The 23,319-nt window shown below is 31.4% G+C and overlaps 1 protein-coding gene across 5 annotated transcripts; it reads left to right on the top strand.

The window, feature by feature from the left end:
* The first annotated feature begins 19,044 nt into the window (after window positions 1-19,044).
* LOC18446874 (uncharacterized) lies at window positions 19,045-22,820 on the top strand. Of its 5 annotated transcripts, XM_020675224.2 has the most exons (5): window positions 19,045-19,174; window positions 19,467-19,552; window positions 19,819-20,003; window positions 20,449-22,130; window positions 22,510-22,820. In XM_020675224.2, the coding sequence occupies exons 4-5, from the start codon at window positions 20,583-20,585 to the stop codon at window positions 22,531-22,533; spliced, it is 1,572 nt and encodes a 523-aa protein (XP_020530883.1). In that variant the 5' UTR covers window positions 19,045-19,174; window positions 19,467-19,552; window positions 19,819-20,003; window positions 20,449-20,582; the 3' UTR covers window positions 22,534-22,820. The 5 variants fall into 5 exon arrangements, with proteins under 5 accessions (XP_020530883.1, XP_088710569.1, XP_088710570.1 ...); XM_088854443.1 differs by lacking the exon at window positions 19,819-20,003 and having other exon boundaries at window positions 19,113-19,174; XM_088854444.1 differs by lacking the exon at window positions 19,819-20,003 and having other exon boundaries at window positions 19,150-19,209.
* Window positions 22,821-23,319: the final 499 nt, after the last annotated feature.

The following is a 23,319-nucleotide window of genomic DNA, read 5'->3' as shown; positions in this document are numbered from 1 at the left end:
TTGAAATAATCTTAAAAACATTTTACATCAAAATTATATGCGTGATAAAATTTGAAGGTGCACGTTACCTCTACACCTACGGATCCATCCGTACGCTAACTGCACCCATTTAATATATTACTAAGTCTCCGTTAAACATTGCAGAAGCCAGCATTTGCTTCCCCCACCATACTCTCTCGACTTTTCTCAGTGAGTTTTTGTTTGCCTATTGGATTGGTTATTCGTAATTAGGGGTGTTTTTGTTTGGGAGAGGGAGAGAGAGAACACAACAGACTCCTTATACACTACATCTGAAATGTTCATTTTATTAAACATGTTGATGATTGGGAGCATCTTAAATATCTCCTTCATACATGATATATCAAGCTCATATTATTAAAAAATTATTGGATAATACAAACTTGCTTATTTACAAGTCTCCAAAAGCCAAAATTTCTAGGGTCAATCAAACATAGGTACCCAGAACTTCCTTAACATTCTAAAAATATAACGTTCCACTTCTCAATAAAGAACTTCCACTTTTCAAAAAACATTTATCGTTCAGCGAACAAACACGCCTTTAGAAATTTTCTTTCTTTGGGGAGGCGTCTTTAGTAAATTTAACGTATTATTTTCCATTCAATTGTGCGTAGATGTACAAAAATGGTGAGAATTGAGATGGTCCAACAAAAACCTAGGACTGCTCAACTCAAGGAAAAGTTATACAACCTCCTTTCAAAAAAAATGAAGTACAAAAAGAAGAAGAAGCTTGAAAAAAGATAAGAAAAAATAGTATAAGAAAACAAACTTAGGTTTTGTCATATGCAAAATCTGTTTTTGCATTTCTAGGATACAAGATAAGGTAGAATGTTTGGATGCATATTCGGCCCCCAAATCCAATTATGAGTATCCTCGTAAGGCTCCAAAAGCTAGATACACCCATTTTAGCTGGAAACATGGAATGAAAGTTTTTTATTGAAAACCCTTCCACTTTTTCTTTCTTACTGGTGATAATAATAGGGTGCGGTTTGTATAGGGCATACTCTCTAAACAATCAAATTAGAACTTACCTTTAAATTGTATTAAGAAATGTGGTTTTAATATGGGAAATCTTTGTGATCGCCTTAAAATATATTTTTATATTTATTTATGAAGTTTAAAGCTTAAAAAATAGTGTAGATCGATAGATATATAAAAACTTGAAAATCTTGAAAATTGATGGTCCAAAAATGCTTTATAAAATGCACTATTTCCAAAACTTGAAATCCATTTTTTTCTCATGTCCATGCATCATGATGTCGAGATGATCAATTTGAAGATATTTGGGCATCAAAACAACTTCTTCTAGTGAAATTTTTGAGGTAGGCTCAAATTTGATTGTTTAGAGCCTCGGCTCTATATAAACTTTTCCCATAATAATATTATCTATAGTTATAATATTCATATTTAATATTTAATATTATTATTGTTAAATATTTATTATGGGCTATCATCACTGTCATTAATATTAATATTATAATATAATTATATAAAACTATAATAGTAATTAATAACATTATATTTTCATTACACTATTACCTTATTATCTTGACATATTAATATCGTAGTATATTAATATTAAAATAAGTGAAATATAAATCAGTTCGGTTTTATGTTAAGAAGGTCAATAATTGATGCTATTTTCCTACTTAGGCAACGGAATGAGAAGTTTAGGAAAATGGAAGAGACTTCCACATAGTCTTTATTAATTTAGGGACAGTATACAATAGGGTACCTAGAGGGTTAATTTGGTGATTCTCTAGAAGATATATTGACACGGTGATAGATATGTATAAGAGAGAGCTAACTAGAGTGGAGAAAACTAATGAGAGACAAGTAAGCGTTCAATGGCAGAAGTGTTGTGAACAATTGTAGTAAAAATACAGGTAGGGTTTATCAAACTAACATATATCGTGCATCATGAATATCATATACCATCAATGGAAACAATATGGCATCAAAATAATAATATGGAATAAAAAATACAACAACATTCATCTCACATAGCGTGGAGATTTAACGTAGTTCAATCGCAAAACGTGACCTACATCCACAAGTGAATGGTGCTAGGCTTTACTTGTTCAATAGATATTAAAAGAGAAATTGAGATCCAAAGCTCTAATTTACAACAGCTTTAACTCTCTCAAAATAGGGCCGAAAACATGGCTCCAAACATCCTACAAATGGATAATTTCTCTCTATAAAATAGGGCTAGCAATAGGGTCCAAAAAACCCAAATGTATAACCCAGAAGTCCCCATTTTTTTCCCTCTACAAAGAAGGGCACAACATAACCTCAATGAAGATGTCCCTTTTCTTATTTTTTCTCTACTTTTTTTCACTCTAAACATAAAGGTTTTAACCCTTTAAAGAGTGAACTTCCTATACCATCACAACCATTAGATTAGATGCAATCCAATGGCCCAAAATGAAGAGAGAAAAGTTAAACATGTGTGATTTGGCTTCACACATATAATAAGTAGGCCTACATAAGGGGTTAACATTGAGCCCATATCTTTTTGTTTTGATCATAGATGAGTTAGCTAAGCATCTAAAGGATGAGGTACCATAGTATATTGTTTGCATGCTATAGCTTTGATTGATGAGGCTAGAGATGGCATCACTACAAAGTTTGAATTTTGAAGGGGTGCTTGAGAATCTAAAGGTTTTAAAATTAGTTAGACTAATATGAAATACAAGCTTAGCAATAATAAGAATATAAACTAGAAAATAGTTAAGATTGATGGACAACAAACCTAAAAGAATTTTATTTTTGACATCTTGGGTCGATAATATAGAAAAATAGAACAATTGAAGAAGATGTCACGTATAGAATTAGAGTTGGGTGGACGAAGTAGACATGTGCATCCCAAGTTTTATTTGATAGATGCATACTAATGAAATTGAAGGGGAAGTCTTATAAGACAGTTGTAAGACCAATCATATTTTATAGGACAGAATGTTGCACAGTAAAAAAAAAAATATCAATAAGACAAATGTAGCTGAGATGATGATGTTGAGATAGATGAGTGGCAAGACAAAAAATGAGAGAATTTGAAATGAATACATCTAAGTGAGCTTAGGGGTAGCTCTATGAGGTGATAAGATAAGGGAAAATAGATTTAGATGGGCTGATAATGTGTACTGTAGACCTAATACAATACCAGTTAGAATGGATTATTTGATTCAAATAGAAAGCTCTAAAAGGGCAACGGGAAAGTCCAAAAAGATATGGATGAAAGTAATGAGAAGAGATATGGTGATTTATAATCTGACTGATGCTATGATCCTTGATAGAGCAAATACATCTAGCCGATCCCAAATAGTTAGGATAAGTCTTAGATGGTGATGTATTTTATTGTACTATTTTATTAATATTAATGAAATAATATTATATTATCATATAATTATTATAATCATGATATTATTATTAATTATGATATTTATATGCATCATCATCATTATTAAATATCATCAATATCAATCATAGTATTATTATAAGGGATTGTCTACAAAGAGACCATTTATCTTTTACACATGGAAGTCACAATCATTTTCGCCCATTACATGTTTAGCTAGATGGCTTGGAGTGAGTCATGAAGTCCAAAATTGTCTTTTTTGGAACTTTGTATTTATTCAATGACACTCTTACAACAACCCATTTTGAAATTTAATGGACAATAATGATTGCAAATTCCATATATAAAAGATAAATTGTCTCTTTGTAGACAATCCCGAAATATTATACCATAATGATAACATATAAAATATTCTTAATATGTTAATATCATATCATATTAATATTAGAATATAAAATATTTTAGTATATATTAATAATTTAATATTATTTAATACTAATAAAATAATATTATATTATTATGATCTTAATATATAATTAAAATATCAATTATATTATTATTTTTTTTATTCTTATTCGAAATATTTATTATTGGAATTGTCATCATTTAAACATTTGATTATAATATAATATACGAGTTTATTCAAAAGCATTTGCAAGAGAGAGAGAAAAGAAGGGAAGGGGGGAATAAACCAAAATTTAACTATAAAATATTTTTGAAAATAAGACATGAACCATTTAATTTGTTTCTCAAATTATAAATAGCTTATTTTCAATAAATCATTTTAATTGAAGAAATACCACATCAGCTTCAAATTATAAAACAAATTATAGATAGCTTATTTTTAATAAATCATTTTAATTGAAGAATTATGACATCAGCTTTAAATGATAAAATAAATGGCTAAATTGGTTGAACAATAAGATGCCAATACCCGGTTTTATATTCAGATGAGGGAATTTGTTAAACATTAGATTCATTTAGAAGCTACCCAAACGATACTGTTCATGTTTTACAAATACTACCATTCATATACCCAGGATTTGATGCATAACCAAATTTTGCACATACCAAAATCCCAAACGATCCTCTAACAACAAACCATGGACAAACTTGGTATAGAGAAATCTCTAGCTCCTTCTATGGATCAGTACGAATAGATGGTGCACATCAATCTTGCAGTTAATCTACACCGTCAGTCGTGGAGATCCGTGCAGTGGATGTCCCTATCCTTGCATATACTGTCATATTCGTATACATCAAGGCCAAATTTTATGACTAATTCCAAATGGAGGCACCATGTCACATGTAATAACTTCTATTAATGTCGATACTTGAAATTTTTAATGTTTTAATTAGTTTAATCATTTTCTTACTCACCAAACTTTGCAATCAGTCCAAAGTTAAGAACCCCCGCCCCAATTCACTAATTTTATATTTTCCCAAATTATTTTTTTATCAAACCCGTGAAAAAACAAAGTTAATAATCAAGGTTGGTTAAACATTTTATATAATGAAAGTTTTTATAAACAAAAATACGAAGTCAGAATTTATTTCAACGCATCTCTCATATTTTAATAGACATCCACACAATCTACAAACATAATAAAATACAACGATAATATTTGCCACTTGAAAAGAACAAAACTTATGGAAATTTTTTATGTGTATTTTTTTCTTTGACAAATTATCCAATTGCAAGGACCGGCTCCCAAGGCGTGGCACTAAGGTTTTTTTTACTTCTAGTTTTTCTTTTTCGAAAAAGGTCGGCTATTTTAAATTACTTAGTCGGCTGGTTCACTACCAAAGTAAGGGTTGACTGCTAAAGGTGACACACACAAGACATAATCTCTTTTTCAATATTTCCAACGGAAATATGGATTCTACTTTCTACTTTTTAGGGAGATTATAAAAGAGAAAAAGAGGGGTGATCCCCAAATTTTCGATTCGAGTTTTCCATGTTCTTTTTAGCGAAAATATTTTCTACTCATTTAGGAGGATACTATCTATTTCCTCCCTCGGGCAACATACATGCTGTGGATACTTTTTGGATCTCAAAATTTGTTAGAAATAACTTTTACGGCCGATAGAATAACTTCGGCAAAAATATTTCTAAGATAAACTCTCTATGTACTAGAAAAAACTTACGCCTCAAGATTGAATAGAGACCGTTAAATTTTGAAACGCTGGATAGAAGTGTCATAAAACCTAAAATTCAATTTTTTTTTTCAAAATGATCATGTGTTTTCCAAAATTTTAGACTAAAAACATTCTCCTAAGTAAATGTTTTGAGTGAGTCAGAAGATGAATAGTATACTCCCGCAAGAGCATAGCATATGCGTTATTCTTTTTAAGGAAATGTTTCTATACTTCCACTACAACATAGAAGATATATGCTTCCCCTTCCATCCAGCCGTCCAATTTTGATCAAGTGAGCCAATCACCGTTTGATCTAGATCCGACTTCTCAAAGTATTTTATTTTTAAATTTTTTTTATACAAATGGTATGAATATGAAATTTGGTATGTGTCATATTCTCATTAAGGCGCACCTAAAAAAAACATTAAAATGAATTTTTCGATAAAATATAATGACCAAATACCCTTTGAATCTTTATAGGGTATTTTGGTCATTTTATTTTATCGATAATATTATTTTATATTTTTTACAAGTATGAGTTTAAGAGAGGATTGGATGCTCAAAATTTGATGTCAAAATATTTTGTAAAAATAAAAATAAAAACAAAATAATGTAGAGATGTGACATTGTGATTGGGGCCATCTTAGCTGTCCATTCAGAATGGACGGTTGGATAAGGAGAAGCATAATATTTTTATGCTGTAAGGGAAGTATAAAAAGCTTACCCTTCTTTTTATTGGAATTTTAACACTAACTTTTTATTATTATTGCCAAAATTGATTTACAACGACGCATAAAATTTTCAAAAACCACTCAACAAAGGACCAAAAGTTAATCCACTCAATCCATGCCCTAGGGGTAGGGGTGGTATTGGACTGGGCTAAACTTGGGACCCGACGGGTAGATATGACCTCGGGCCATATATGGGTCCAAATTTTGGACCAAGAAGGTCAGGTCTAAGTCCAAAACCTGAACCTAAATACTATTCGGGTCCAGGTCTAGCCTGACCTGACCTGTTGCCACCCTTACCCTAGGGGGTCTAGAATTTAAGATAACAATATACATATTGTAAAAAGATTTTATGCTCCGGTTGGAGTATATTATCAATTTATTATCTTGGGTACAATCCGTCAAGTATTAATTTTGGGACCTCAAATTTTAAGTTGTAATCTCTTCAATATATTAACCTCAATAAAAAAAGAGTTATGTTAGGATATTCATATGAGTATTTCTTTAAAGTACTCAAAATTTTTTAACACTCATTGCCTCTTGTTTTGTAATATAAATTTTTTTGAATAAGAGCATTTTTTTGTCATTAGGATGGCGCTGATAGATATTTCTATAAGAAACTTGTGGCATTTACTAATAGTGAAACTACAACTATTGTTCTATGTAGGTGATGTTACATCTCATGTGGATGATGTCATCATCCATTAAAGTTAATAAATGATAAACTTTCTATCAAGAATTTTTACTTTACTCTTGATTAATTATTTAAAATTTTATTGTATGGTAAGGTAAGGGTATTAAGTTTCAAAACATGTTGAGGGTTAAAGAAATACTCATATTTATAAGTACAATTGCAACTTAATACTGTAGAAGTAAGGTGCACCACAAACATCTAGTAGAAAAGAGTGTTTTGAAGTTGGAGAACCTTTCAATCAATCATCTCAACCTCAAGATGAACGGATATAAAGAAAAATTAGAATTTTAAATCTTAAAAATAATGTATCTTGTAACAAGTTATCTTACCACCTATTTTCAAGATTTCCATGTGTGTATGGATATGCTTGATTTGTACCATTTTATTAAATTTTAAGTTTCATAATTACAATCTTAAAAAAACATGTTAGAACTATTTGTTTAACCCCAAATTTTAAATATATGTTCTTTTCATTCTAATGAACAATCACAAAAATGAAAATTTTGAAAAGACACCATAGAAAATGTTTTCTTAACCCAATTCATATAGGTTGTCCATTTTGGTTAAATCCATGCCTTATAAGTATTTTTCTCTTTCTAAATATTTTAAATGGATTTATTATTATTAGATGAGCAATGTTAATAAAGGAAAAAAAAAATTATTTTAAGTTCGTAAAGGCCTAAATCTTGAAATTCACCAAATGAATAGTTTAGATTATTTGTTGGAAGGGGACTCATTTTGACTATATCTAGATTGTAAAGCAAATTTATATTTTTTTAGATTAATTATTGTGATGAAGAAATGGTGTGAGTTATTTTTGAAGTCATGCAAATACCACAAATATAATTTTCTAAAAATGTGGTTTATTGTGGTATGAAATCACTCACCTAAAACAAAATGCCAACGAAAGGAGACAAATTCAACGCGAGTTCATCTTGCTGTGAGGATGAAAGCCCACGATGCACCTGTTGGCCATTAACACACCATGTTCTTACTAGTCTATCTCACGTGCATTGTTTGCATCAACAAGAAATACCAGCTGAATTTCCACGAAATACATATAAACTGCATAAAATATATGTCAAACTTCCTCACATTTATACATGATTTTCTCAATTTGTAATTTTATCTCCGAGCATGTTTGGATTGAGTTAAAATGTTTATCGGGTAATATTTTTATGTGAAAATATTATTTCATGCGGTATGTGAAAATATTTCATATCAATTTACTGTCGATTGGTGTGAAAAAAATGCAATAACACCAATTGATGTGAAAATATTTGAAAGAAATTCTTCCAAATATTTTCACAGGTTTCTGAATTTGCTTTTTCCATTGTCTTTTCAGTATGGCCCCCTCTCTCTCTCCCTTGGGCGCTCCATATAGAAGTTGAGGCTAATGATTTTGTACTCCTGCAGGAATAACTTGTTCGTTTATTCCTTTAGCCTAAAACCAAGTTAAATGTATTTTTAGGACGCAAAATTTTGGGGATTAATCATTTACTACGTAGATACCAACTTTTTTATTAAAAAAAGGTAAATCAGTGAGAAAAAAAAAAAATAATGCACTAAATTTGAATGAGAACCATCCATTATTTGGACAGCAAAATCTAAGCGATAAGAGCTCAAAATCTAATTGATTTTTTATTCAATAAAATTCTCCAGGTTTTTGGGTTTTTTTTATTTAACTTTTTTAGATACCAGAGAGAGCAAATGAACAGTATGCTCATACAGGAACATAGTATACGCGCGCGCTTGAGGAATGATTGGGAGATATTTGACTGAGAAAAAAAAAAAAAAATTCCATTTCGGACCGTCTCAAACGCACTTTCCTATTTAATTCTGCCTCTCATTTCTCCTTTTCTCGATCTCTAACTTTCTGGGTTTGATACGTGTTTGGTTGGAAAAGAGAAGCATTGGATGGATATTGCGTGTGGGTTCCACGGAGAGTAGCCGTTGGGAAAGCTCCACAGGAAACTGTTTCCTCATAATCCTCTTTTTTTAGCCGTTTGACGGCGACAATAAAAGTTTATTAAATATAGAGAGACGAAAAACCCAAGAATTGCTTGTCACCATTAGGATTAACAGGGTTCTCAATAAAAGAAAATGAGTTCACATGGGAAAATCGATTACCCTCATCCTCTCCCGACAATGGCACTTACGTCCGTAAAGAGCGTGGTGTTTGGAATGTTTGAGGAGGAAGATGATGTAAAGTGGATTCCCCAGCTTCCCTCCTCTTTAAGGCTAAAAGTAGATGCCGCAAGTTCCATGAGGTATCATGGAACTTGAATTATCCACTTCCCTGGAAGGAAGATGAGGTTTCCAAAACCATATCTTTCATATATCAAACGTGCTCTAAATCATATTGTTTGAGGTTAAAAGAAAATGCTACAACACCCCTTCTTAGTGTATCGACTGAGTGAACTTCAAATTTTATGATTAAGCTTTTATGATAAAAAGTAAGACCTCACCTTAAAAATCAATTAAAAAATTACAAACCCAATCAAAAAACAATTCGAGTGCTGAAAAATCCTCAAACCGATTGTATTGACATCAACAATTATGGATTACCAAAAAAAAAAGATTTCAAGCTCTCAATATAATATATGTATCTTGAAACATATAATTTGTAAGTTTTTAGATTCACTATGTGTGTATTATTTTTTAAACTTTAAATTTCTTAATTAGGGCTTAACACTAACTACACCCTCACATAGAAAAGTTTTCCCCTCAATAAAAACACCCAAATAATTCCAACTTTGCAGTGAAGGAGAAATATGATATCAAATATGTCCACAAGGCTTATCACGGTCCAGTACCGATTGGTTGGAGGGTTGAAATGGGTTTCATCGAGCAGTTACCTCACTTTGACTAAGAACGGGCTTTTCTATGTATAATTACCATATTTTCAAATTTGACTTGGATCAGATAGTCGAACCAGTTGGATAGTGTTTTGATTTTATTGATTCAAAGTAAAAATTAGATTTAGTTCATAATTAATCAAAATAGATGTTTGATCAATTTTGATTAATCCAGACGATGTTGATTTGTTAGATGGACTAAATAATGCTACATAACTTTTTAAATATTATTTTATATTTTAAAAATATTATTTTTATATTTATTTTATTCTTCTTTCAAAAATCTACTCCGAACACGTACCAATTAATACTCGCATTAGTGTGCATGCTTACACACATTCCATGGAAAGACAATACACAAGATAATGAGTATCTTTCCTTCCTTTATTTTTTTTATTTTATTTTATTTTTTGTTTTTAAAGGATGCAGCTTATACTTTATAAAACAAAGTAAAATCTCACCTCGAATCCTTGTCTAGAAAGTAATTTGGACATTGAAATCTTTGTGATGGCTTTAGAATCAATTTTCAACACTGACTACAAATTTTGAAGTAGTGCAAGTCTTGCAGATCCGTGAACACTTATTTTTAGGGCGAAATGAAAGATATAAATAATGTGTTACAATATAAACAATTTTTAAGACTTGAAAGTTTTTTCACAACCATAATGGTCAATGTCGAAATGATCGATTTGAAGGTTTTTCTATATCAAAAATACAATTTTTTATGAGTTTTGAGGTGAGGCTTTACCTATTTTGAAAGGGCAGTAGCCCTATCAAAACATTTTCCTTTCGCTAAAGGAAATGGCAGTTTAAGACACTATTCGAAAGAAAAAATATCAGGAAAATAATAATTTTTGTTATTTTTGTTATTATGGATAAAGATTTTATGGTCCTACGTACTTATGGAACAGTATGAGCTGGAACTGGAAGGGTCTAGATTGTCTTTCTAGACAGCAGTACTTCATAGACAAAGAAGAGACATTTTGGTCATTTTTAGCTTATCTTTTTTGGGTGCGTTAAGTCAGGTTGTTATTATTAGGGCAATTACTAGAATGGACTGTCTATCATTTATCTTTATTACAGGGAGGTCACAACTATACCCACTCATTAGATGTCAAGTTGGATGATTTAGAGTGAGTTGCAAGGTTTGAGATTTTTGTTTGGAACTTTGTATCCATTCAATAACACTCTTACAACCACCCTTTTTGAAATTTAAAGGATAATAATAATTTTGACCTCATTTTGACCTCTTTTTTTTTTTTATAAACAATCCCTTATATAAAAAAAGCACGGTTTGTATAGAGCCGAGGCCCTAAACAATCAAAGTAGAGCCCACCTTCAAATAATGTCGAGAAATGTGGTTTCAATACTGGATATCTTTATGATAGCCTTAAAATATATTTTCATATTTAATTATAAAATTTAAAGTTTCAAAAGTAGTGTAGATTGAGTAGATCTATGAAAACTTGAAAATATTGAAAATTGATGATTCAAAAAAGCATTACAAAATGCACCATTTTTAAAACTTGAAATTCATTTTTTTTAATATCTATGCATCTTGGTGTTGGGCATAAAAAACAACCTCTTTTAGTGAAAATTTTGAGGTGCGCTTTAATTTGATTGTTTAGAGCCTCGGTTCTATATAAACTTTATCCTCATCTAAAATATCCTTCTTTTCTACTGCAATCTGGAAGAGGTTCAAATTTTTAAAAATCTATGTTCATCCTCATTCTTTAACTTTTTATAATTTTGTATTAAATATGCCCTTTACTGTTATCATGGTTCAAGTCACTATTATGGTATTAATATTACCTTGATGATTCAATGTCTTAAAGCAACAACGACGGTCAATGGTTTAAAAAATGGATCGGTGATCCGGATCGAGTACCTAAAAAATCGATCCGGATCGACGAATCGGCGATTTGGATCGAGAATTGGGTGAATCGTTCAGAATAAAGCTTAAAAAAAATCCGAAAAAATTATTAAAATTCATTATAAATATTGTTTTTTAGGAATTCAATAAGAAATGAGGGTACTCCATTAAGAATTTTCATGTTTTTGAATGAATATGCGAATATTGATATGTTCTTTCCCTGCATGAACCGCCATTCAGCATTTAATTTACATCACAAAAAAAAATAAACATAGAATTATCATGGAATAAGTATATCAACATACATGGACTACAATAAAGCATAAAATTAGTAACATATGATCTAAAAATAAAATGATAGACGACGTTATTGTTCTTCTTGGTTACGCTGGTGCCATTGATTGAATTCGTTTAACAATTCATTGATTCGATCTAAAAACGAATCATCGATATTAGCAGGCGTCTGACTATTCCCAAATCCCTGAGTGTTAGTGTTTTGTTGTGTTCCCAATCTAAAATCCCTGAAGCTTGTCCATCCTTCATGCTCACCTGCACTGTCGTGCTCATCCCTACACTGTTGCTGTTGGGACTCGATATGTGAATAATATGGTTGGGATAGGGTGGCCTCAGAATCATCATCTCTCTCATTTTCTCTTTGAATAATATGGATTAAAAAAAAAAAAATAACAAATTTTCAAAAAAATCGATCATGGATTAAAAAAAAAAATCACAAATTTTCAAAAAATTCTATCATGGATTACAAAAAAAAATTCGATCATGAATTAAAAAAAAAAAATCACAAATTTTCAAAAAATTCTATCATGGACTACAAAAAAAAAATTGATCATGGATTAAAAAAAAAACACCACAAATTTTCAAAAAATTCAATCATGGATTACGAAAAATTCGATCATGGATTACAAAAAATTCAATCATGGATTACAAAAAATTCGATCATGGATTACATAAAATTCGATCATGGATTACATAAAATTCGATCATGGATTACAAAAAAAAAAAAAAAAACATAAAAAAACAAAAAATTCCATCGTGGATCACAAAAAAAGAAAAAAACAATTCGATCATGGATTACAACAAATTCAATCATGGATTATAAAAAATTCTATCATGGGTTACACAAAAAAAAAAAAAAAATTCGATCATGGATTACAAGAAAAAAAAACAAACATTTCGATCATGGATTACAAAAAATTCGATCATGGATTATAAAAAATTCTATCATGGATTACATAAAATTCGATCATGGATTACATAAAATTCGATCATGGATTACAAAAAAAAACAAAAAATTCAATCGTGGATTACAAAAAAAGAAAAAAACAATTCGATCATGGATTACAAAAAATTCAATCATGGATTACAAAAAACTCTATCATGGGTTACAAAAAAAACAAAAAACAAAAAACAAAAATTTCGATCATGGATTACAAAAAAAAAAACAAACACTTCTATCATGGATTACAAAAAAAAAACAAACATTTCGATCATGGATTACAAAACATTCGATCATGGATTACAAAAAATTCTATCATGGGTTACAAAAAAAAAAAAAAAACAAAAAATTCGATCATGGATTACAAGAAAAAAAAACAAACATTTCGATCATGGATTACAAAAAATTCTATCATGGGTTACAAAAAAAAAAAAAAAACAAAAACTTCGATCATGGATTACAAGAAAAAAAAACAAACATTTCGACCATGGATTACAAAAAATTCGATCATGGATTACAAAAAATTCTATCATCGGTTACAAAAAAACAAAAAAAAACAAAAAATTCGATCATGGATAACAAAAAAAAAAAAAAACAATTCGATCATGCATTACAAAAAAATCGATCAAGTATTACAAAAAAATCTATCATGGATTACAAGAAAAAAAAAAAAAAAAAAAAAAAAAAAAATCCGTACGGGACTCGCCGATTCACTGTACGGGACACGCCGATTCCGTACAGTGAATCAGAGAGTCACTGTGCAGAATCATCCGGTTCTCTCTAGAACTGGACGATTCCCGTTTTTTTCGCCGATTCGATCCGTCCATGACGATTCCCGAGTCGACCTGGGCGAGTCCTGTTCGACTCGATGTTTTTTTAAACACTAATGACGGTACATTTAGTGCTGCGATGATTCAAGGTTTTTGAATCATTAGTAGAGTATGTTCCCTATGGTGGTTTATAAAATAGGGCGTTGAACCACTATTAGTACCGTTGGACCGTCACGGTTCTATTAGAACCATGAAAGGCATTTTAAGTAAAAAAAACATGGAGCGTTAAAAAATAGCTGTGGATCATAATTTTCGAAGAATTTAAATACTTATCAAATTTATTTATATTTGGTTGTTCAAAACTAATCAATTTTGTCGTTACAAGTAGTGTTTCAAGAATCGCCCTTTATGTCAAGCAATTCAGTTAGGATTGATTTTTTTTAAAAGAATATGTGGATTCAAAGCATATTTGCTTTTCAAGAGAGAGAGGACCATGATCGAATTTTTGCCCTTTTTCTTTCATTCTTTAGCTATTATCTCTCAAATTTGTTCTATTTTAATCATTTAAGACTAATCTGCAATTGCCCTACTGAAATTTTCTAGAGCAAAACCCAATTTCACCAAAACCAAGAGATCGAAATTTGTGGTTTTTTTTCACCTGCCCACCTTCTTTTCTTTTCTTTTCTTTCTTCTTCTTCCTCTTCTGGTTTTTTTTTTTTTAATCTTTTTTGCTCGCTTGTCATCCATTTTTCACTAAAATTTGTTGCATTTTGATCCTCTCCTAGTGGTCTAGAAAGTCCTTGTAAAAAGATTTTACGATTAAAATCTCTAATCACAGATACTAGAGGCTCAAAATGTGGGGTTTTTCTCCTCTCTTTTCAGCCTTGATCCGCAATTTTTGAACTATCATTTTTCTTTAATCAGTTTTTGAATTACATCTATATTTCCTTTTTCTCTTTAGTTTCAAAATTGAAATGATTGATTTAGATCATTCTTTGAATGAAATTCTCGACCATTATTTCAGTTAGTAGAAAAATTTGCAATTTTTGTTCCAAATAGTTTCTAATGATTTCAGTTTCGTTCAAAATCTTTTGTTCAAGAAATTGAAAGTTTCAGCCAAATTTCAATAAGCGAAAAAGCTGAAAGTTACATTTTACTTGGTTATTATTTGAAATAAGGACAAATGTTCCATGAACAAATCTTTCAAACTTTTTGCTCATTGAAATATGAAAAAAATTTAAATGCTTTAAATATAAAAAACAATTGTCTAAAATGGTTTAAATCAGAAAAAATTCATTGAAAATGTTTTATATCTGAAAAGTACATAAATTTCAATCTCTTGCTATTCAACGTCTCAATATTTACGCATTTTTACAAAATAATGAAAGTACATAATGCACTACTTTTAATTTTTTGTTAAAAACTAAAAGAACACTATTTTTAGAGATTTATAGTGATTTTTTGAAAAACTTTTGAGATAAAACTTGACAATTCGGCCATTTTTTCGGTCCGAAACGGCGATCTACGGATCTGACACATATATGAGTGAGGACGATTTGGGTGACCGCCTCATTTTTTTAAACCTTATTGAAAACAAAAGATTTTTTATTTTATTATATTGTTTTCATGGAGATCTATATCGGTACTGCCAGGGCCAATCTCCGTCCTGATCCTGATTTTTAAAATACTGGTTACAAGAAATCGAATTTGACTGTGATTATCCTTCTTAAATACGTTTGAAAATTTTGCAGTAAATCTCTTTTTCCTAAAAGGTTATTTTCTTATAAGACAAAAACTCCTTAAAACTCAAAAACCCTAAAACCCCAAAAGAATATTAAATATCTTAAAAATAAACTGATAATTTTTTTAGCTTTATTGGTTCTCACTGCAATAAAATGCGTGTTATATAAAAATGTACTTTATGAAAACTATCTTAGAAGGGCGGTAATTTTAAGTCGAGTGTCAATTTCTAACCGAATAAAGCACATCTTTATATGCATGACAACAAATGATGGACATCAGTCTTTTGCAATTTACTGTAACCTGTAACCATAACTTTTTGCCCCAATAAAAATGACAATAAATTACGATAAATTAAGAATCGAAAAAGTTTATATAGGGCCGAGGCTCTAAACCATTATATTAGAGCCCACCTCTTCACTAGAGGATGTTTTTATATTTGTATACGCTCAAATTGATCATCTCGACATCAAGATGTATGGACATGAGGAAAAAAAAAAAATTCAATTTTAAAAAATAGTGCATCTTGTAACGTATTTTTGGATCGTCAATTTTCAAGATTTTCAAGTTTTCATAGATTTGTTCGATAAGCACTATTTTTGAAGCTTAAAATTTCATCGAAATATATTTTAAGGCTATCACAAAATTTCTAATATTGAAACCACATTTTTTAGTACTATTTGAAAGTAGGCTTTACTTTCATTGTTTAGAGCCTCGGCTCTATACAAATTGCACCCATCTATTTATATTATTTTTCATTTTTCAAGTTCTCCTTTACAAAGAAGTAGTATATTTTTTTGAAAGGACATATATATATATTTTAAAGAAATTCAGTGCTTCTTTTTTGTTTTTTTAATCCTTACGGTAGCAAGTCAAAGACGGATGGCAGAAGGGAAATATATCATGAGTCATTTATTTTTGGCATAAGGTGTTTACAGTTAATGTTGAGTTTTGGATGTGAACTTGGGTTGTTGTTTTTATTTTATTGATCAAGCTTAAAGTTTAAAAGCAATTTTTTGAACTTTATAACACATCCAAGCTATCAGATTTATATAAATAATTGTGATTTCTCTATACCAAAGATAAATGATCTCATGGTATACAATCTCGGCACCGAATAAAAATTGATGTTGATCCTTAGCCTACAACAATCCTAACTCCTATCTCAAATCATAGTTGCTAAACTCATTTAAAGCGAAAATCAATACACTGGTTTATTTTATAGAAGTTGTAGAAGGTATAGTTTTTGAACTAACTTGAAAACATTTTTTTTGAAGAAAATAAAATAATTATTTTAATGCATATTTTTTTAACATAAATTTAAGAATAAAATTGTATAATTCCCTCAAAATTAGTCGTCATTGTCTTTTTTATTTATTTATTTATGAAATTTACAATTGGATATATCTCCATTTGATCTCCAACAAGGAAAACATTGGTTTATTGTTTGAAATGAAATTATTTTTTTATCATAAAAAGGTAATATATTAAAAAAAGGAAAAAGTTTATATGGATTCGAGACTCTAAACAATCAAATTAGAGCGCACATCAAAAATTTCACTAGAAGAGGTTGTTTTTTATGCCCAAATTAGAGCACGCATCAAAAATTTCCGTAGAAGAAGTTGTTTTGATCCCAAATATCCTCAAATGATCATCTCGACATCAAGATGTATAGACATTAGAAAAAAATGGATTTCAAGTTTTGAAAATAATGCATATTGTAATGCATTTTTAGACCGCTAATTTTCAAGATTTTTAAGTTTTCATAGATTTGCTCGACCTATACTATTTTTGAAGCTTTAAGTTTTATGATTAGAGATGAAAATATATTTTAAGGCTATCAAAAGTTTTCAGTATTGGAACCATATTTTTCGATGCTATTTTAAGGTTCATCCTACTTTGATTGTTTAAAGCCTAGGCTCTATACAAACCGCACCCACATAACAAACACATGTTTTCCCTCAACTAATTTGCACTCAATTTCTTCTTGACCATATTTCTTGGCTCTTTTTTTTTTTTGGACAATAACAGGAATAATACTAAAACAAATTGTTGGGGTACCTCGGTGAGCCCGCAATGCCTATTATGGATTTTAGCCAAATTCCAATGTGGGATTTTCTATTTTGGACATTTTTAGTACTTCTTTTTTTATTAGGAAAATTTGGAAGGAAAAAGTCTTTATTAAGAAAGATATACATAGAAAAGTTGAATTATTATAAATAGCTCATTTTAGTTGAATGATATAGACGTAGGTTTTATGAACACAAAATAAAGACTCATCTGGAATCCTAGAAATATATATATATATATATATATATATATATATATATATATATATATATATATATATATATATAAAGCTGGGACCCGCTAGCTCATATGAACATATGAGCCTAACGGTCCATATTGAATATGGACCGATCTGACGATCACGGATATCTGGTAGTGTTTGAATTTTAATTTTTTTTCTACAAATTCAAATCAATTGAAATTTTAGGAGTGTGTTCATAAAAAATAGTTGAATCTTCGAAAACTATCAAAAAAATATTTTAAATGAAATAAATTGACAAACATACCCTTGAAAATTTTTGGGGGTATTTTGATCATTTTTTTTGTGAATAATTGTTTTTACATTTTCATTAGGTGCGCTTGAACACACGCCTAAAATTTCAAGTGATTTGGATTTGTAGAAAAAAAAATTAAAATTCAAACACAAAATGAGGTCGTGACTGTCTGATCGGCCCAGATTCAATCTGAGCCATTGGGCTCATATGAGCTAGTGGGCTCATATGTTCACATGAGCTATTGGGCCAATCCTAGCTTTTTCCATATATATTGTTAACTTTGAGCATAGAAATATCCATAATGGTTCTAAAATCAATTTTTAATAATCTACCTAAAAAGTTTGAAGCGCAAAAACTGGCAAGTGTAGGTCGAAATGAACAGTCTAGATAATATGTTACAATAATAACTATTTTCAGGGCTTGAAATCCTAACTTGTTTTTATAACTATAAATGGTCAAGGCTTGAGATTATGGATTTGAAGGATTTCTAACACTTATTTGATGAACTTCGAGGGGGAAGATTTACTTATTTTGATAGAACTACAACCCTATCTAAACACTTTCCCATAAATAGGATATTCACATTGTTTTAAAATATGTGTTAAATCTATATCGTTCAACTAAATCATGCCTAGGCTCTAAACAATCAAATTAGAGCCTACCTTCAAATAGTTTCGAGAAATATGGATTCAATACTGGAAATCTTTACAATAGCCTTAAAATATACTTTCATCTCTAATTATAAAGTTTAATGCTTAAAAAATTGTGTAGATCGATTGATCTATGAAAACTAGAAAATCTTGAAAATTGACGGTCCAAAAATGCATTACATAATACACTATTTTCAGAATTTGAAATCTATTTTTTTTCTCATATCCATGCATCTTGATGTCAAAATGATCAATTTGAAGATATTTGGGCATCAAAACAACCTCTTGTAATGAAAATTTTGAGGTAGGTTCTAATTTGATTTCTTAGAGCCTCGGCTCTATATAAAATTTTTTATTTTTTTTATTTCTTGCTCCAAAAAGGAACTATAATTGAAGGCAAAGGCCATACTTTTCACAAAGCTCAACAAAGACTATATTGGTATTGTCATAGTTTCCAAGGCTACATATGGAATAAACCCTGCACTAATATCCTCTTAATTCTTTCCATTTTTGGATGGTAGCTGTCGAGGGATTCGGGCGGATTTGAGGTTCGTACATAGAATCAGTTTCCTGGTTGCTTAAGGTTGCTTCTTCTCCTTTTTTTTTTTTTTTTTTTTTTTTTTTTTAATTTCCAAATTTGGGAATTTTGATTTTTTAACATTTTCTTGAATTAAAGTTAGAAAAAAATAACTGCCATAAAAGAGAGAAGGAAACAAGAAGGTTATTAACGGACGAAAAGTGTAATTAAAGAAAAAATAATACTTATTAATGGATGAAAAGTTAAATTAAAGTAATAATAATACAATTGTTCGTAATATTCATAATAATCATATTAAACAGAAAGGAAGAGCGTGGAAGATGGGCCCTCTCTGTCTGTTGCTTTGAATTTCCGTCGGTGTTTTATCATGGGCTTCGGACCTTGTCTGGTAAGGAATCTTTTTACTGTTTTTTAAACAATTTTTATTTCGGTTTCTGTTATTTACTGCGTTGTTTATTTAATTATTCCAAGAATGTATGGTTATGGTGTATAAATTAGAAGGGCTTTCTCTGTTTTAGGATTTGTTACATGTTTTTTCTTTTTATTGCTTATATTGGGGTGGTGGATTTTAGATAGAGAAATTTCAGTCTCTGTTGCAGGATTTGTTATCTGTTTTTTCCTTTTTTATGCTTATATTGGGCTGGTGGATTTCAGAGAGAGAAATTTCAGTGGGGTTAGGCCTATTTGTCTTGTTTGGCAGTTTTCGCAAACTGTTCAAATTTTTGGACAGAGAATATGGCAATTTTTAGAGAGAGAATACAGCGGGTTCCAATCGTTCCTCTTTTGACAAAGTTGGGTTGGTTCCGTTGTGGCAATTCAGACTGTTGATGTGTTTTTTGGTAGGTATTTCTTTATCAGATTGCTGATTTCAATGCTTGTTCATGTGGCTGTTTTATGGAGTTTTCCTTTACGATGGTCGAATTTTAGCTTTCCTTAAAAGTTATTGCATCCTTTGTTATTTGTTGAGAGATGCTTAATGGGTTTCTTCGTTTTGTTTGGGCCTGCTGATTTTTTTTTTTTGTGAGAATGGGTGATTCTTCTAAATTTGTTTATTTATTTAGCAATGTATTGGTTCTCACTTTGAATGATTAATTTTAGGATTTTATTCTGAATTTGGATGAGTTCTTTCTTTTTTGTTCAACATATTGGAGCCCCTCTCTTAAGGACTTGAGATGTGTGTTTGCTGGATATGTGCTCTATGCCTATTTTAGTTGTTGTTCAAGTTTGTACGCCCTTAAAGATATTCATCATATGAAGTCACTGATGGTTAATTTGAATTTTCAGGCATCAGCTGACTAATTGCGGAGAAAACCATAATCTAGATCAGGAGAACCCAACAAAACTTCGAAATAATACCAGAATTTTTGCTGCAGCTGTGTAAAAACTCAAGAAACAGGACATGCACTAGTAGTTTAAAGATGGAGAAAGAAACAGAAGTCCACAAGTGTTCAGCATTGGTTGATGGTGAGGTAGCTGCTCTCAAAGAAGCACTTCGAACCCAACACCGACTTCTTCAAGAGCTCTATTCAGATTTAGATGAGGAGAGAGAAGCCGCTTCCACTGCAGCAAGTGAAGCCCTTGCCATGATTCTGCGCTTACAAGAAGAAAAAGCTGCAGAAATGATGGAGGCCCGACAATACAAGAGACTTGCAGAGGAGAAGATGCACCATGCCCAGGAATCTCTAGCAATCTTTGAGGACCTCATGTACAGGAAAGAGATGGAAATTTCTTCCCTAAAGTTTCAAGTTCAAGCCTATCAACACAAACTTTTGAGCTTGGGTTTCAGTGATCTTGAAGATAAGTCGAAAGCTTATTGTGGACATGGGGATCATGGATTGATAAGGAGGAATACTTCCTTGCCTATATTAAGACATAAAGATCCACAGTTTGAGAAAGGGAGTATGAGTGGGGGGCGTTCTTCTCTCCCAATTTGCTTAGAATCTGTTGGTCAAGTGCCTATACCGGAATCAGAACCAGAGGAGCTTGTTGTTCACTGCGAAGGTGCTGCCAAAGGCCCTGTAAATAAGCAAGATGGGAAGGTGCAATATGGGGGCACTTGCCCAATTGGAGATTGTGAAGAGGTTTCTGAGGAGCCCAATTGGGAGGATTGTGATTCTTACTTGGAGAGGATAGAGAAAATGAATGAAAAGATAGCGGAATTGTCTCAAAGGAATAGCGTTAGTGGTGGGGTTGATGCTGAATGGGCCACCACCAACAAGGAACTCCAAATGGCAATTGCAGCTTACTCGGCGAGTTTGAAGGCAGGGAGTAGGTCGTGTTCTTGGTATTCCACTCTTACTGGTGGAGAAGATCCATTTGATTCAGTCAGAGAAGAAAAGGCAAAAGATATGGGTCTGGGACGTTTAACAACCCAAATTGAAGAGGATTGTGATTCATCAGAACTCGATAGATTTATATCATGCTTTGGGCCTCAAATGACGGAAAAGAAGGTTGAGCGTTCAATTGATAAGGATTTGGGTGTTCATGATATTTTCGAGATTCAGCAAGATCATGACAAACCTGAAACTTGTGAAGAATTCCCTGACACATTGGTATTGGAAAATGGGGATAGGCTTAGGAAACCAGAAAAAACACCCACCAAAGTCAAAGGGCCATATGAATGGGAAGATCTGAATTGGATTAAAAAAGCGTTGCCATTTCTATGCCAAGAGAGAAAATTATCTACTGCAGAAAATGGTATTATGGGTGATATTGACCAATGCTTGAATTCCAAAAATTGTGATCCTTCTTCGCTAGTCGAAATTCAGGAGCTTAATTTGAGGTTGAAGAGACTAGAAGGCGAGAGGGAAGATATGAAGCGGGAGGCTTCCGAGAGGAGAGAGGAAGAGCTCAAGATGCTGAGGGATATAAGTGAGCAGCTTAACACAATACAGTCCCAGATAAAAATCCCAAAACCTCAGAAGCGTTCTTTACCAGATGAACCGTCTCTAGTATCTATTATGGAGGTACAAGTTTATGATACATTTTCCTCATTCTTATTCTTTTAATCACTGTTTCTATTCTTTTAATCACTATTTTTTTGAATGGTAGTTATAGGGTTAGATGGGAGAATATACGCTACAGTGTAATGGATTATGGAAAGGAGTGGTTGAGTCATGACCACCAAGGTGCAATGATGGACAAGAGGGAGAGAAACTGGAACCCACCATTAAGGGGCATTGTCCTGTTCTGGTGGATCCCTCTCTCTGTGTATAACCATGTGTCATTTCATCAGATGGTCATGACACCAATGGAGTATGGTTTTCCATGGTTCATTGACTATAGTATACTTTCCGTGGAGATTATAGTCACTGCAAGTAATGATGCAGTTTGTTGTGTGGACAGGCAATGCTATCCTTTTCCCTGTAGATCTCTTCGAGTGATTGAAAAGTTTCATGCTGAATGTTCTAGTGCATTCTTCTCCAACCACATTCCAACCACATTGTGCAGAACGGTCAAATTCTTTTTGAGCTTTATCACTGCTCATACGAATCTTTGGTGTTGATATTAAGTTTGGCTGCATCTATTAAGTATGTAAATCACAATTAATCTTTTTGCTTCTGTTGATAGTTTGTATAACAGCTAATTGTCAATGTTTGATTCAAGGGATAGTTACAAATAATACAGGATTGTTGGGATTGTTTTGTTTTGTAAAATCTTATAGCAGAACCAGACTACCAGTGTTATCATTTAGAAGACACGAATATATTTGTTGAGAATCTTGAGATATGGGATGCATCAAAAGAAGAAAGGAATCTCTAAGTTGGAGGGTATGAAACCCTCTTCTACATTGCAACATTAATAATTTCATAACAGGAAAAAACTTCCTTTGTCATTATGCGAGGAAGATTGCAGAAAGAGAATGAACTATAGGCTGGAAGTAAGAAATAAAACGACAAGATGGAAAGTGAAAAGAAGACAAAAAAAGAGAGATTGATAAGTTTGAATACGGGGGTTTCTGAGATAAAGCAATAGAGTATGAGCAAATTTTATGGACATATGAAATTATTGTAAATAAATTTATGTGATTATATTCATTGGTTAGTGAGGCATGACACCAAATGATGTCTGAAGATGGTAGTTCTGTCTTCTTTTCTTGAGCAGGATAGAAATGGCTGGGTTTAATATCCAGGAGGTCCAACTCTAATACTAAAG

The sequence above is a fragment of the Amborella trichopoda genome, chromosome 12 (genome assembly GCF_054954075.1).
Source record: "Amborella trichopoda isolate Santa Cruz 75 chromosome 12, AtrichopodaSantaCruz75HAP2 v2.0, whole genome shotgun sequence".
In the NCBI taxonomy this organism is placed as follows: Eukaryota; Viridiplantae; Streptophyta; class Magnoliopsida; order Amborellales; family Amborellaceae; genus Amborella; species Amborella trichopoda.
Note: the sequence above shows the minus strand (reverse complement) of the source record. Positions and strands in the feature narration are given on the sequence as shown.